A 17,802-nucleotide genomic window follows, 5' to 3' on the forward strand; every position below is an offset into this window, starting at 1 on the left:
TCATCTAAACTATCTCATCTTTCAGATACCCCTACATAAGAGTACATAATGGAAAGTACCCACTTGTTTTCTCCTGCCCGAATTTCACTTACCTATGTCACTAATTTTAATTTCAAAGAAAGGTTTTATTTAATTACCTTGTCATTTCCCAAGTTTCAGTCAATTTCATACTTCCTCACAATTTGTACATTGTTCACATACCATTTGGATTATTATTTACTTATATTTTAAAATAAATTTGTTATGCATATGATTTATCTTTAAAAGGAAACTTTTAAATCACAATAAAAAAGGAAACCCATAATACCTGCCACAAATAGAAAGTACCTGTAAAAATTAATGAGGGAGGGAACATAATGATAATAACTACATCTTGCTGCCTGTCATTGAGCCTGAGACCTATCTTATGTTAGATGGGAAGAAAAACAAGTTAAAGAGATGTTGAAGACATGTTAGCACCATCTACAGTCTTTTCCTTTATTTAATCAGAGAGGTTGAAAAAGATGCAAAACGGTCTGTAGGTGATTCTGTCTTACTTGTCTTGTGCTTTGTAGAATCTTTTCGAGTACCAGCAGTGGCACTAGCTGAATGTGAAATCATTCAAGAAGGTTAGAATGACTTCGTGTGTCTAAGTGTTTTTAAATGTTTATCATTTAAAAGATACTGTTTTATGCTTCCTATATTAAAAAGATTTTTCTTTTCTCTATTTGAAGCTGTTTTGAGAGCCTGTGCCGACGGAGGTGCCAACCGCTTATTCGATCTCACTGAAGGAGAGAGAGAAAGGTATGCTTTCTTTTACCTCGTGTCTGTGGTGCCAATCCTTTCTGCTCTTCTGTTTTTACTCTCTTCTTGGTAAATGGACAGTTAAGTTTTTTTCACACTCTTTTACAGAAAACCACCTCAGTGAGAGAAAGAGAGAGTTGCTTAATCACGTTGTATTATTTCTTGTTTGAATAATATCTCTTAGTAGAATTAGGCCCATCTATTCTTATTTTAAAAACCTCATTCTCCTACTTCAAAGCTTCATTAAGTTGCACTATCAAATATCGATATTTGTGGGACTTTGAACATTGTCTAAAATAAAACTTCAAATGGCACTTCAAACACTTTGAATAAAAACTGATCTCATATAAAAGAAATATATATTCTGTTGTAGAAGATGGAAGATTTTATATTAGTGTTGAGTAAAACCCAGTATAGTTTACCCTAACTTAATTACTTCTGAGTTATGCACCTATATATATGTATATATGAACATAATTTATTTCTTAATGATTTGCTGTCTGTGCTGTCTGGTTTTCCTGGTGAACTATTTTTAGGTAAGAGAATATGTTTGATGGAAACAGTTTTTAAATCTAGCTCACTGAGAGCAAGTTTGCAGTCTAACCCCCTGGTGAATGCAAGAATTTATAGTGCAGATATAAGTAGAATAGCTATGAAATGTAGTTCCATTTCTATCATATGTGTTATTAAATATATTGAAATGTTTATAGTTTGAGAAATTACCTCCTTGCTGCAAAAAATAAAATAAAAATATTATGATGTAACATACCCTAGGTGTGAATTAAATATATGTATTTTGAATGATGTATTTTTCTTTATTTCATCAAAATGTTTAACTTCAGTGTTCTAATATTGAAGCTGCTTTTTGAAAGCAGCTGGTTGTTTATAGGAGGAAGGCATGTTTCCTTTGAGATTGGATGTGCCAATGCTAATATCTGGGGACTGGATGCATTATCAAAAAATATAGCAATAGTGACAGCCTAGGAGACAATTTAATTACTTACGTTTTTTGCTCCTTTATCTTGTAACTTTACTGATTTCTCTGTCAATATTCTCTAAGACCTAACATGGACAGTGTATGAAAAAATACCCAAGTATATGTTGTAAAAAGTGCCTTGCACAGTTATTTCAGAGAACAGCATAATGCACATGAGGTCAAGTTTATGAATTTGATAGTGTTTGTTTCGTGCCTGTAACCTGATTGCTGTAACAAGCTGTTGCTCAGGACTATTTCTCAAATGGTAGGTGTAGCTTGTCAACATAATCATAACCAGAACAGTGAAGGGATATAAATAAAGTGCTTCCCAACTATTCCTTGATTGTAAGAACCATCTAGAAGGCTTGCAAAAAATATATAAATTTCTATATTGATTATTTTTATTGGATTGGGCCAGACACTAAGAAGAAAGATAACACAGAATGATTTTATTCACATTTGGAAGCAATACAGATTACCAGATTTAGGGAATGGGTGCCATTATTTTTGTTCAAATTTCAAAATAATCATGTATAATGTTTCTCAACACATTTTTAAGTAATCATATAGAAGTCTTCCAAGAAGATTTATTTATTTTTTCTAAAAATGCTTTGTACATAAATGGAGGTGTTCAATAAAACAATATACTTTTCATTGATTTTCTAGTTATAATGATGTGATTCATATTGTGATGCCTAGGGACACGGCTGGCCTGGGTCAGGGTAGTGTCTCTTATAGGGAGATGAGCAAAACTAACTGCCTCAGTGGGAAACTAAATCCTTGTAATAAATTTCATTACATCCAAACCCTAACCAGTTAAACTAATTGGATTCAAGTGAATAAACGTAATTTCTATTAAAAGTATTTTTAACAGAAAGGCTTCACAGTGAAGAAAGAGAAAATATTCATGAGTTGTAAAGAGCCAGTATGTAGTTCGTAGACCACTGCGTGTCTTGTTCTTATTTGCTTATGTATTTAACATCCATCTCTACGATGCAATGCCTCATAATTATACAATAAAACATGAGTTTTTAGTGAGTCATCTCCAGGTGAAGACAAAATGAAATATTTACACATTTGGAATGCAAGGAAGGAAGACTGATGTAGACAATAGCAGAGGGACAAGTTTGCAGGGGGAACCTTGAGAGCTGACGGAAAAATCAGTGGTGGGACCTTTCGCGCTGATCAGGCCAAGGAGGGGCAGGGCCTGAGGCACCAGTCCCATGTCACTGTGCCTTCCTATGCACTGGAGATTCAGGGCAAGGTCCATCCCTCATGGAACCAGGGCCCTGGGAGAACCTGAAGAGGACCCAGGCATGCTCCAGGCCCTGCCCTGTTCCACTGGTTGCCTCTCTCTTTTAGCAGACCCAAGGTCAAAGGGAAAGTTGAAATGTGGCAGGTGAGGCTGGCAGGACTCACAGGGAGACACAGGAGGACATAGGGATGTGGGACCTAGGGGCCACCAGGACTGCAGGCCAGGGGGAGGGGAAATAGAGGGTTTAGAGGAGAACCAGAAGAGAAAGTGTTCTGAAGACCAAGGGAAGAGCCTCTGCAAGAGCCGAGTGTCACATGGGATAGATGCCACTGAGAAGCCTTGGAGAGTAAAAGAAGACACAAAAGAGGGTATTGGATTTGGCCATTATCAATTAGTAGAAATACAGAGCCACTTATCCTGAAGCCCAGAAAGTCCAAGATTACGCACTGGAAGTACAGTTTACAAGGGAAAGGTGTGCTTCATGTTTTTTTGTTCCCTCTTTCAGAATAATGAATTAGTGCCCCCAAACTCCAAAGGTAAATGATTTTTTTCAGACTCAAACTCTTGACTTATACATATTAGATGGGTTTCAGTCCATCGCAGATATTATTTGTTTTGATGTTCAAATTGTACCGTCTTTTGTCAATGGAAATCTCTTTAAGTTAGATACTATGTCCCTTTTTAAAAGTCATTAAATAAATATTTTTATATATAATGTTTAGGTATAATTAACGTACAATAAAATGTTCAGTTCATAGGTGTTTAATTATATGGATTTTATTTGAAAGTTATGTACATTCTCTTACCCACCATCAAAAATGAGGTACAGATCATTTCCTAACCCCAGAAAACTCCCTTTTACTCATTTTCAGACACTTTCTTATCCCCAGGCAACTAACTTTTTGTTTTCCATCATTGTAGACTTACTTTATTACTTAATTTCATACAAAATAAGTCATATAGTATGTACTATACTCTTTTGTGTCTTTTTTTTTTTTGTTTAACATAATTAATTTTTTTATTGAAACTTAATTGATTATACATATTCGGGGGTTACAGAGTTAACTATCAATACTTGTATATAATATGTGACTGTCAAATCAGGATAATTACCTTATTCATCATTACAATATGTAATCATTCTTGAGATTCATTTGTATAACAGTAATTGTTTTTATTGCTCAGTAGTATTCAATGTTATGAATATATCACAATTTGTTCATTTATCTGATGGACATTTGGGTGGTTTCCAATTTTTGGCTATTATGGGTAATGACACTTTAAACATTCTTGTATAAATGTTTCTGTGAACAGGTTTTAATTTCTATTCAGTAGGTACCTAAGCATGAAGTTTCAAGGTCTTAGGGTAAATATATGTTTAACTTTCTAAAAATTACATTATTTTCCCAAAGTTGTAGCATTTTATATGCCTGGCAGCAATGTCCCCATTTTTCCGTATCCTCACCAGCATTGGTTCTTTTTTAATCTTTTATTTTAGGTTTGTGAATGGAACCTTGTGATTTTAATTTGCATTTCCCTGGTGACTAAAGATGTTGAGCACTTTTTCATGTATTTATTGACCATTTGTGTATTTTGAGTTGTGAAATCTTATTTTTTATTTATAATAATTTGTAACAAAATTCTTATAAGTTTATTAATAAAGAAGTCAGTCATGGCCTTGGATCTAATCCCGTACTGGATGCATTAAACCTTCTTACTATCCTTATTTTAAAGAAATTTTTCTTGTGGTAAGAAGACTTAACATGAGATCTACCCTCTTAATTTTTTAAGTATACAATACATTATTGTTCACTGTAGTTATGATATTGTACATCAAATCTCTAGAACTTACTCATTTCGCTTAACTGAAACTTTACTTCCATTGATAAGTAATTCACCACTTTCCACTTCCCTCATCCCCTGGCAATCACCATTGCGGAGTTTGACTCTAAGAATTTGACCAGTTTATATATCTCATATAAGTGGACTCATGCAATATTTGTCTTTGTGACTGGCTTATTTCACATTCCATAATGTCCTCAAGTCCACACCATCTTTCATAAATCTTTGTCCATCCTGGTTTCAACTCTGAAAGCAGCCTCCCTTCATTTATCAGATTTTATTTTGATAAAGAAATCCTAAATATTTTTTTTATTGTGAAACAACACATGATTATTCAATATATATGTTAGTGTGTAGGGAGAAACAAAAAGAAAGCAAAAATTATTTATTTTTTCCTAAGTAGCAAAGAGTTGTATTGAATCTGCCCTTTGGAACTATAGAAATATAACTGATTTTTCTGTATTTACTTGTTCAAGTGAATGTAAGCTCAATAAATGTAAGCTCCTTAACGCCTTTCAATAGGAAAGATTGTAAGACATAGAGAGAAAATTCTAGTTCAGTGTGATTGGTTCAGTGACAAAGGAAGGCATGGAAATGGGCAATTAAACCAGCATGACCATATTAGAAAATATTCTGAGGGTCCTACTGTGACGTAAAAGGTCAGGATCAGAGTGTGTGGTGTATATATGTATGTGTGTGCGTGTGTGGTTACTGGAGTTAGGGAAGGAGACTCTCCTTTGTCTCCTGGATAAAGAGTCATCTTTCCAGGCATGCCCAGTTTCCTCCCTTGTGTCCTAGTCAAACAGAACTGTTCCCTGTCTAAATATGCCATGTCCTTTCTCCTCTCTGCCTTTGCTGATGTCCCTTCTCATGGTTGATCTTGAACACATCGGTACTACCCATCATCCATTCCAACTGGCCAGCCATTCCAACTAACCAGTGCTTGTAGATCCTACACAGTACAGATTCTCTGATGGTTTTGGCGACATATGCTAACATTTCTTGTAGCAATCTTACCCATGCATCCATGCTCCTCACATGCTATGTGCTCCAGGAGAGCTCCTCTGTCCTTCCAGCCTGATGTGACTTGACATCTCTTACACTGTAATAATGCTTTTAAATCACAGTGTTATGTTCACATTTTATCTTGATTTAGAGCCAAAAAGACTTATATCCTGTACTAGGTTGTAAATTTCTAGTGATCTATTACCATTTAGCTTTGCATAATACTTTGTAATTATTTTCTTTCTCATTTTATCTTGTGATTTAGGTGTGTGTAGATGTAGCTAGCTTATCTCCTTCACTACATAGTGAACTCATGGAAGGCAGCAACCATAATTAATCATCTTTATATGTCTCATAATATCTAGTACACTAATGAGCACTGAGAATTTATTGAATTAATGATTTTTCATTGATATCTTAGCAGAGACGTTACTAAGGCTATGCTTTTGTTCAGAAAGGGATTTCTAAGATATATATTGTCAGCTATTGGAAGTATCTTGATGCTAAAGAAACTTTGGATAATTACATATCTTAATAGTATGTATAAACCAGAAATGTCTTATATCTAAAAAGATTATGCATTTTTGCCTAAAATCACTTACAGCATATGTCCCCCTTATGTCCAGAATGTCCTATACAGTGTAATACATTGCATTCTAATTCCTGTCTAAATGAGTCTTTTATCCTGAATCTAAGGTCCTTGCCTTTGAATTCATGGGAATTTTGAAAGTGACATGTACCATGAATATCATCACTAAATGTGAGAGGCTTTTTGTTTTTTTGTTTTTATATATATTTGTGATTTTGTGGGAGTTAGAGATTCTCAGACTCATCAGCGTAATAGTCTGATATAGCTATGAATTTTGGTATTGTAGTGTGAAGAATATTTGAAATACAGAGGGTTGTTTTTAGGTTACTTTCCTCAGAGTAATTAATGAATATAGAATACTGAATGAGAAGTCCTACAGAAAATTATCTTTGTATAAAGATTGTTCTAACCTAGCTCAGATGCTTAGAAGTTTTATTTCTGTTTAATTTTAAAAATGATCACCCAACAAAAGTTCCATGCATTTATGCAAATGATTATTTGGTTGAACACTCACTAGCAATGGTCGGATGAGGAGGAGGACCTGCTTAAACAGAAAAGCAAACTACATTCCTGATCTCTTATTTCTCTCCATTAATTTTCTCACAGTTAAGATTTCAGACTTTGAGTTTTATGTATTCTTGAAACTTTCTCATCAGCAGATCGATAACACTTTCCAGAGTGATCAAGTGGGAATAGGGAATGACTGTTGTAACAAACTGTGCCCCAGCTAAACCAGGTCCGAAATATAATTTAAATAACTGAGTAATGTGGGAGGCTGACTCTTAAAAATTAGCTTCTAAAGGCTTTATCAGTGTAGTTAACACAGCCGGGTAGCAAGTATCTGATCAGTGACATGCCTAAGTCTGGCTACATGTAAGTAACTGAACAATTTTGTTCTTTTGGTCTATTTCATTGCAGGTAGAAGCAGCTTCCAGGTTTGGAACTGTGAAGCACGAGTGTTGTTAGATCAGGGTTCAATGTCTGATTCTGCCACTTCATTACTGTGAAACTTTGGGCAAGTAATTTAATTTCCTTGGGCTGTAGATTCTTCATCTATGATATTTCAGGAAGAGATCACTGTTTTTGGAAGTATTCAGAGAAATCTTGTTGAAGAAATTTATTACTTTGGCTGATTATAAAAGAGTTGGACAAGCTGAGAGGATGGAGGGTGACCCTTCAAAGCTATAGTATGAATTATAGAAAAGTTTAATGTGCACCGGATGTGGTTTTAGGCAATAGCTGTAAATAGTCTTATCATAGTAACTATTCTGCATGCAATAACTATACTACTTTTCAGAAAGGTTGTAAACATTTTTCATATAGTGGTTGGAATATAGGTCTGTAGTGTTTGGCTTCTGATTCCTTTTTGTTTTTAATCAGATTTGTTTAGGTGTAATTTAATACAGTAAAATTAATCATTTTAAGCATACAGTTCAATTATTTTTGAAGTGGTTTACAGTTGTGTATGCACCACCAAAGTCAAGATTAAAACATGGCCATCATCTCAAAAAGTGTTCTACTGCTCCTTTGCAGTCAACCTCCTCCTCCCACATCCTTGCCCCTGTAGCCTTCTAGAATGTCATATAAATGATCATGCAATTTATTGTCTTTTGTGTCTTTTTTCACTTATCAAATGCCATTGAGATTCATTCATGTTATTGTGTGTATCAGTAGTTTGTTCCTTTTTACTGTTGAGTAGTGGTCCAGGATATGGGTCTACCACAATTTTGTCTATCCGTTCAACACAGTGATGGGCTTGATGCCTAAAACTTGCCCTCTTAGTTGGAATCTGTTATCATTTTTTCAAGTGTTTCTATGGGAAGGATGTTAGTTTTTTTAGTTAGAACCATGCAAAATTATTAAAGTTGTCAATTCAGTCCTAGAGGTTATATAAATAGTATAAGACCTATATTTGTTGTATCTTAGTGAAAATTCTGTAAAAGCTTGCTCAATACTATTAGGTTTTTTTTTTTTTTATAGAATAAGACAATAAATGTAAAATTGTTATGGAATAAATTATTGTCAAGTATCTGAGCATAAATTGTGATCTCAATATGTGACAATTGATTTCAGAGTCCCTGTGACTAGTTTTCTCAGTGAATGGGATTTATTTTAAGTGTTTTTCAAGCATTTCATGGCATGGTCAAAAAATGTAATTTCAATATGTTTTAACATATGCTTTTAACATACACAGAAAGGAAATGTATGAACTGTGATTAAGGAAAGCCAATGATCTTTGGTTCAGCTTGATTCTTATAAGTGTATCCTGAGCAATGGTTAGTCGTTTGCTTCAGCAAGTTTCTGTTAAAAACTATTTATACAATAAAATTACTAAGCTCTGTAAGCATGTCAACATTATTGGGTCTTTGAATTAAAATGATGGATGGTAAAAATGATTAGCACATTTAAAAGAGAATTTACAACAGGAATCTTGGTATTAAAGAACCTTATAAACTGTGAAGGCATATTTATCTTGAATTATTGATTAGATTAGATTAATAATATATTTTAGTCTGTTGGTTATCAAATGCTATAAATCAGAGATCTCAAAATTATCCATGGATAGCTATGAATCATTTTGGGGTATTGGAAGAGGGAGAAATGTGTATGCAAAGGTCCTAAGTTTGTCAGATCATGCATGAACTCAAAACAAATTTTCAGAGTAGGATCATTTTAAGCACCTGCAGGAAGTCAGTTTACAACTAAATTTAATCAGAGGCATTGTTCTTTATGGCTATTCTATTTCATAAAGTATGTTCCTGACAGAACCCTTTTCCCTTCCTGCATTGTAGATGGAGTCTTCAGAAATAAATTATTTTCTGGTGATTTTTCAGAGAAACTGGGATCATTCGTCAAAAGTTTTGAGTATCATGTGTCTCTTTTAACTTAATTTTATTTTTTAAACAAAAATGTTCAATTATTTTAGTGATTGTTAATACAATTTAAGAGCTCCTTTTTTGTCATATTTTTTGCTTATTTTCAGTAGATTTTTTGATCACTGAGTGGTGGTTGAAAGTAATCACATAATAATACAGATACAAAATTGTTTTTTAAAATGTGGAATTGTCCTCAGCTGTCTGGTTTTTCATGCAAACGTATGAGTGCCCATGTATGTCTGCTTGAAGACACACGTTAGATACTTCCTGCGTGGTTTTCTTGTTATTAAAATTTGGTATTTGTATTATTGAACCAAAAGCAAGCAGAATAACTTCAACACTAGACAAGATGGCATATATTATTTGTTGACACATCATTATAGGGCATGAAATTTTAGTTGATGATGGGATTGCAACTGAGCCAGCCCTGGTTCTTCCTATTGCTAGGGGACAGAAAAGTGACAGCTGAATTTCAATAGAAGCAGGGGCAGTGAGTACATTTTATGGGAAACTATCCAAATAGCAATTACACCAAGATGAGCCCTTCAATCCAGGGTTAGAGATATGAGAGTTGTTTTAACTATGTTCCTTAAAGACTTTTCAGTTTTCCCTGTGTAGTTAGAAAGGCCAAGAATATGCTGAAGAATCTCAGGGTATTTAAAAAACTATAGAAAACATTTTACTACCCTAAGAAAAAAATCTTTATGTGTGTGTATACACAAGCACACACACAGACACATGCACACGCACACTGTATCCAGTGTGCTTAACTCTGGATATTATATGCCCTCGGAAGCAGAGAAAAGCTAGAGAGAGGCAGGAGAACGCAACTTTAATGACGACCAAAAGGGCAGTAGTGTGTGAACACCCAGGCTGAAAGGAACTAGGATGAAAAATCATGAATATTAAAAATGTTGATTTATTTTTGAAAGCCTTTGATTTAGAGTTGCAACGAGCACTTCTGCTGAATGAAATTAGCAGTGCTTCTACTTGGACTATAGGGATGATGGCGTCCCTCCCCGCAGGACTTAGACCAGTGAACCCTTTGTTTTTGACCTTGGATGTCAGGTTCCCTCCATTTCTACTGAGCATCGTGTAGGAATGAATGCTTGATCCCTGAGGTGTGTTACTTGGAGCTAGACTAGGACCCATGAAGGAAGAGGATGCTTAAGCATCAGCACCCTTTAGAAATGATTATTTAAAATCTTTGTGCAGCTTACCTATGGGTCTCCTACTCAGCCTGTCATTTTCAAACAATTGGAGTGCCCCTTGAAATATCAAGGAATACGTTTTAGTATCAAATGTTCCCCCCCCCCCAAAGCTCTATCAGGTTCATTTTTGTAAATCCTCTTTTGCTTTCTTCCAAGTGTTATATATCCTTATGTTTCAAAACTCAGCTCCTGTGTTGTCTCTCACCAGAAGTCTTGCCTGGTAACTACCAGTTTCCACAGACCCAAGTCAGGGATAAACTTTCTAAGCAACCCTTCACCATAATGCCACATTATGTTGAAATTAATAATGGGTGCTTCTACTTAATTGAACAACATTCCTGTTCTTGTTTTATTCATCTTTGGAAATAATCCTAGCAGCCAGGACTAGGTTTAATAACTAATAGTGTACAGCTACACAACTACGCCAGTTGTCGAGTAAGGCAAATTACAACTAAAGCCAAAATGTAAACCCTTCAAACCCATTGTACTGGCTGGGTCCCCAGACCCCTCACACGCAGGTCCATGGTAGGTAATTGGGAAAGATCCCGGGAGCTGTTGGCAGATGACATGAGCTCAGTCCGCAGCAACAGCCCAGCAGGTTACAGGTCTGGCAGTGGCGGCGGCCCTCGGTGGGTCCTGGGGGCCCTGGGAGCAACAGCAGTAGCGGCCCCCCACCCCCAGGGCATCCGGGGGCGGTGGGCACCGTGGATCAGAGCCACTTATCCTTTATACTTAAGCCCATAACCCAGGACACCTGGGTGCACATGAGCAATTACATTAGACAATAACCAAGGAACACCTGGGCACACGTGCATATTTACATCAAGTGCTCAGCAAGATTCTGAACATCTGAGGGGCCCTGACAATTTGTCCTATATTTTTAACTAAGCAGTATTACTCCTTTTAGATAGTTCTCTGTGAAAATAATTTCACCAAAGATCTAGTTAAGCCAGTAGATGATTAATCCTAAATGAACTAAGGATACTTTTTGGCTAGGTTTCTTACCTTACTGGGTTAGGCTCCATGAGGTGCCCGTCTAGTATGTTCTCTTATCTAGCACTTTCATTATAACATTTATCGCAACACATTGTAATCACCTTTCCTTTTCTCACCAGCCTTGATATCCACATCTCTGGCTTTTTCACTATCTCATCCCCAGCAACTAGTTTACTGTGTGCTTAATAGTTATTAAATAATGATTAGAAATGTTCTTCCATAAAACATGAATATATTCTACTACAATAGCTTTAAGTATGAAAGTATGTTTCTGACCCAGTAAAGTCATTCTCAGGATTATTTTTATTCAAGATTAGAAGCAGAGACTAATAGTGAAAACTTTTGTCAAGGTTGTTAGGACTTGTTCAATTTTTTGTATCATTTTGGGTTCTTGATTGTAAAGAACAAAAATAACTATGGCCAATTTAAATTAAAAAAAAAAAAACATTAGTAAAAGTATAATTAACATAACTGGGAAGGCTGGAGATTGGGCTTGGGAAATAGGCAGGAATCAATCAAGCTGGAAGCTAGATCAACAGCTGCGTTTATGTCCCCAGAACATGTTAGAGCCTGCACTTTGCACTTGGAGCAGCCACTGGGTGCTGCAGATGAATTCCCAACTGTGTCTCCTTTTCTCTGTGGGATCATATGATCAACTGAATTCAGGTGGCTCAAAGGCAACTATGCCCATGTCCCTGCTTCTAAGGTGGTGCTTATTTATGGAGTGAGATATACCTCCCTTCAAGACTCACACCATGCTGTTTTCTGCACACATAGGGATAGCCAAATACAAATACAAACACAAAACAAAAAATCCCCACGGATATCCATCCACATCTTTTCTCTGGCTGCCAGTGCTATCTTCATGCCGTAGGACAGTGTAATGCTCTTTAATAATCTCCTCTCTACTTCCCCCTCCATATCCACCTCCCTAAAAATACTTATTGTGATATAAAATGCCTCTAGTTAAGAAATGTTTTTAATTCCTCACTAGCTTAATAAAAAGGGAATTAAATGCTCACCTGTGATGCATATAAGTGATTAAAAATACCTCTCATGCGTTCTGAGAAATTTAATAACATTCCTACCAAATTTTTAAAACGTATATTAGAAGTATAATTCTTTCCTAGTTTTATAGAAGTTCTGTGTATTTTTCCTGACTTCTTGTTATTTTACATATTTTTCCTAAGTAAATTCTTTTAAATCCTACTCTTCTGATTCATAATTTTCCTGGGGGGTGGGGGTGGGTTATAAAGTTTTTTTAGATAACTTTTGCTTTTTTAAAAAAAATTTATTTCTCTTAATAAAATATTACCAAGATAGGTTTACATTGAGCTTCCTTTGCTTGGTCTGGATCAATTGAATATGAGGATAAAAATATTTTTTCAATTTGTAATATATAAAAATGTTTCATTAGTTAAAGGCAAAGCCTTCGGTCTGGGTCTTTGTGACAATTAAGAAAATAAAAATGTTTTTCCATTTTGTAACATGTAAAAATGCCTCATTACTTAAAGGCAAAGCTTTACTTTAAAAACATAATAATACATTTTTACAAAATTTCCTTGATTTTCTAGTATAAAATTTTTCCAGATTTGGTTCTTTTATTAAAAATAATTAAGGCAAGTTTATAGACAGAAAAAAATGTTTTATTACTTCCAGCGTAGTACTTAAAAATGCAGCTGAAGCTCAGAAGCTTAGAATGCAGTTTTCTTTGTACAGCTATCATCATTTTTTTACTTCATGCAAAATTCACTTATTTATCACTAGCGGCCTCTAGTGTGTATTCAATTTTTTCCTGCTTGGCTGTACCTTAGTTGGTTATTAGTAACTAGAGAGCAGTTCCATGTGTTAAGGAACGAGAAAAACAACTACAATTTCTGTCATCTTAGCATTTTATCAGTCAGCCAGAAGAACATTTTTGCAAAATAGTGTGGTCTTATAATTCCTATTAGCAGTAATGGGGCTTTCGTAGTGAATTTCCTCCATGTGGCAGTTGATCTCCAAAGCTTGCTTCGATATGGTAGGAGAAAGAGTTTGCGGTCATGCATTATGCTGATGCTTTTAATAGGATGAGGTCGTTAGGGTACAGGTGGCAAAGATGACCAGAACAACAGATTCTAGCCAAGTCATATGGCAAATATCTGAACTAAGCTGTCCTTATTCAATATTAAATGAAACTGCATTCAGGTAATTTTTAATGCAATCATACTTTAACCAAATCTGTAATTTTTTAGTATTTACTTTTTTTTTTTTAACCTTACATATTCCTTTTTCTTTCTTTCTTTTTTTTTTTTAGGCATATCTTCTTCTATCCCCTCTGGTCCCTCCAGCCCCCACTCTTAATAAGTTCCTTGCAGTGAACTTGAGGAACTCAGGAAGACACAGAAAAAAATAAAAATAAAAATAACCTGAAATCCCACTCGTATAAATAACCTCTGTTAATATTTTTACACATACAAAATTTTTCAGTTATATTTTTATGTAATATGTTTATTGCTGAGTGTATATATGTGTGCATATGTGTAAAATGGGGATTTTTATGTATATATTGTTTTATATCATGACTGTTTTCCTGGCCTATTATGAACACATAACCATGTCATTATATATACATTTTATTTGTTACGTTCTTATCTGTCAACCATTTCCATATATCAGAAATGTATGCAGTTCATAATTTTTTTATAAGTAGGACTTCGATAAAAAAAAAAACTTTGTATGGGTTTCTTATACTTAGGGTAGTTTCATAGGAATTAAGACATGGCTCAAAAGTTATAAGTTTAAAAAAAAAAAACTGATTTGAATCCAGGTCAACAACTTGCTTTCCATAATATTTGTGCTCATCTTCACTTTCATCAACAGTGTAAGATAATCTACATATCTCTCTACTCTTGCCAGCTTTATTAGCTTAATTTTTATTGTTGCATTATGTAGGAAATTAGTTTCCATTGTTATTTTAGCATATTTTAGATTATGTAATCATTCTATATGATAGGCATTATCATAGGCACTTGAAGATACAGCAGGGAACAAAGTGCCTGATTCCATTGACCTTTCATGAAGATGAGTAAGATAAATAATTAAAATATGAATATATTAGTGTGAAAAGTAGGGAAATAAAGCAAGAGAAGGGGTAGCATGTTTTGCAGTAGTTCAGTAGCAATTAAATAGTGAGGGAAAGCTTCACTGAGAAAGTGACATTTGGGGCCAGCCCTGTGGCGCACTCAGGAGAGTGCGGTGCTTGGGAGCGTAGCGGTGATCCCGCTGCGGGTTCAGATCCTATATAGGGATGGCCGGTGCGCTCACTGGCTGAGCGCGGTGCGGACGACACCAGGCCAAGGGTTGCGATCCCCTTACTGGTCACACACACACAAAAAAAGACAATTAAAAAAAAAAAAGTGACATTTGATTGAATACATGTAGGATGAAGAAGTAAGCCATTTGGCTATTCAAAAGAAGACATTTCCAGGCAGAAGGTATGCTTGTGCAGAAGCTCTGGAGCATGAGAATAGTATCAGCTAGCTTTAGCTCCATAACAAACCACCCCAAAACTTAGCGGCTTTAAACAATGATTTCTTTATTTTCTCAGAACTCTAAGGGCCAGCTAGGCAGATCTTTAGGGATCAGTCATGTGTCAGTCATGTGAGGTGATAAAGGAAAACCGTTCCTCTACTCACAGTACTTCTGACACCAAATGCGTGGGTTAGCTAAATGAAGTGATTCTCCACTTCTCCTGTGGACACCAACTGGATGTCCTATAATTTAATTTAATCTGACACCAACTACTTGGAGTGAGTGCAGCCTCCACAGGTTGAGGGCTTAATCCCACAAGACTGCCCCCACTTTAGATGCTGGTTTCAACTATCATGTCCCCAGTTTACTCATGCTTCTGTCCGACTTAGCTGAACGTTGGTTCTGCCAACCCCTCCTTATGTTTGATAGTTTGCTATAACGGCTAACAGAACTCAGGGAAGTATTCTACCAGTGTTTAGTTTATTATAAAGGATATTCTAGAGCCAGATGAAAAGGTACATAGGGCGAGGTCTGGAAGGGTCCCAAGCACAGGAGATTCTGTCACCCATGGATTTAGATGTGTTTACCACCTTGGAAGCTCTTTGAACCCCAGTGTTAGGGATTTTTGTGGAGGTTCCATTATGCAGGAATGATTGATTAAATAATTGGCAATTGACGACTAACTCGATCTCCAGCCCTACTTCCCTCCCAGGGGGTTGGAGGTGGGGCTGAACGTTCCAGCCCTTGACTTATTATATCACAGTATCACAGATTGGTAAGCAGTTTTGCTGATGATGTCAGCATGTAGACAGGATTGTCTCATGTTTGAAGGTTGGCTGCCTATAAGCTGGGCACCTGATTCTTTTCTCTCACACTCCATCCATCAGGCTTGCTCAGGATTGTTCTCTCCAAGAGAGCAAAGGGAAGGCTGCAGCTGTCCTTTAGGACTGCTTCACACATCCATACAAAATAAAAAGCAGCAAGATAAAAACAGAAATCAGCAAGGATAGAAAATATTAACTTTAGCAAGACAGTGTATGCTGTAGCATGGAAGATGGTAAAAGTCAGATGGAAAATACACTGACATTTTGAAAGAAGTGCCTATAGAACTTGCTGACAAATCAGTTATGAGGTGCAAGAAAGAAGATTCAAGGATAATTCCAAGGAGTTTGGACTGAACAACTAGAAAAAAAACGAGATTAGGAAGACTATAAGAGGAGCAGTTTTGGTGGGGAAAAGAGTAAAGATTCAGTGATATATGTGTAGAGTTTGAGTTACTTATACATCTAATGTTGAGCAGGTTGTTGGATACATGAGTGAGTTGATGGGGAGTATAAGCTTCAGAGTCATAAGTGTAGAGAAGGCATAGGACATGAAACTTGGCGTAGTGGATAGAACTATGTCCCCCCCAAACTCATTGAAGCTTGAATTGTGTCCCCCAAGTTTTATGTATTAGAAACTTAGCCCCCTACTGTGACTGTTAAGAGGATGGGAAATCCTATTATGATGATTGTAAGGTGTGGCCTTGAAGAGGTGATTAGATTGTAGGACCCTGCAGTAGTGAATGCATTAAAAATGGTGGTCAAGGGTGTGGTTCTGAGGGTTTTAAAAGGAGAGGAGAGTCTGTCTTTCTCTCGCTTTGCTCTCTCTGCTTCCACCATCTTGCAATGTGAGACCCCTGGGTCACTGTTGCCACCACCAGATTGACTTTGGACTTCCCAGTCTCAGAATCTGTAAGCAATAAATTTCGTTTTTCATTATAGTTACCCGGTTCCATGTATTTTGTTGCAAGCAACACAAACGGATTAATACACTTGGCAAATTAGTAAGGGCAGCCAGAAAAGATAAGAAATTCAGATATTGAGCTGTGGGATACTCCAGTGTTAAAAAGTCAGAAGAAAACCGGAAGACTTAGCAAGGAAGCAGAACAGGAGTAACCCATGAGTTAGAGGGGAAACCAGGAAACTATGGTTATGGTTCTTAAATCAAGTAAAAGAAGGAAAATCAAGGAATAGAAAGTGATCCATTGTGTTATATGCTTCTGATGGATAACATGGGAGAATTGACAATTAGATTTAGGAATATGGAAATCTATGGAGATTGAAAATGTAAAATATATGTATATACTATTATAGATCATGTATATATTAACATTTAAATTTCCCCTCTTCTGTGTCATGTGTTTTGTATATTTTATTTTTTCCTATTTGATTATATTTCCATTTGAATAAACTATTGGTGTCAACTCTGTTAGAGTGAAGATACTCATCCTTTGTCTTTTGTCTTTCTTTGAAATATTTCCCTTAATATTAAAAAAAAATTATTAATGATTTTATCATCTAATGAATTTATGATTTTTAAGGTGACCTATACCTAAGCCATTATCATCTGATTGCATTCTTTTGGGTTCCTTAAATACAGAGATCTTTATTAAGTACTGCTGAGAATACTCAGGCTGTAGTTTCTGTCCTTTAGGACTGCTTCACACATCTATATGAAATGTATAGAAACAGCAAGATAAAAACAGAAATCAGCAAGGATAGAAAATATTTATTTTGGCAAGACCGTCTATGCCTTAAGAAAGTCTTTTTTTTTGTGTGTGTGTGTCATTTTCTTAAGTAAGGTTTTAGTTCCTGCTGTGGAGGAAGCTGTAGGGGTACAGGAAGAATCAGAATTAAAAATACTATACTAGCAGAAGCTGCAGGTAGGCAGTTTATTACTCTTGGCTTTAGAAAACTTGGGAGGAGCAGACAACC

General features: G+C 35.8%; 1 protein-coding gene across 13 annotated transcripts in view; it reads left to right on the forward strand.

The window, feature by feature from the left end:
• TPK1 (thiamin pyrophosphokinase 1) overlaps positions 1–17,802 on the forward strand; it is a 355,873-nt gene that overhangs the window by 139,684 nt on the left and 198,387 nt on the right. For 8 of the 13 annotated variants that reach the window (XM_063099234.1, XM_063099241.1, XM_063099246.1 and 5 more), the window contains 2 exons: positions 555–608; positions 714–783. In XM_063099234.1, the coding sequence (XP_062955304.1) occupies positions 555–608; positions 714–783 (124 nt within the window). The remainder of the gene's footprint in view (positions 1–554; positions 609–713; positions 784–17,802) is intronic. The other 5 variants (XM_063099239.1, XM_063099244.1, XM_063099247.1 and 2 more) reach the window with 1 other exon arrangement.

This window comes from Cynocephalus volans, chromosome 6 (assembly GCF_027409185.1).
Source record: "Cynocephalus volans isolate mCynVol1 chromosome 6, mCynVol1.pri, whole genome shotgun sequence".
Taxonomy (NCBI): Eukaryota; Metazoa; Chordata; class Mammalia; order Dermoptera; family Cynocephalidae; genus Cynocephalus; species Cynocephalus volans.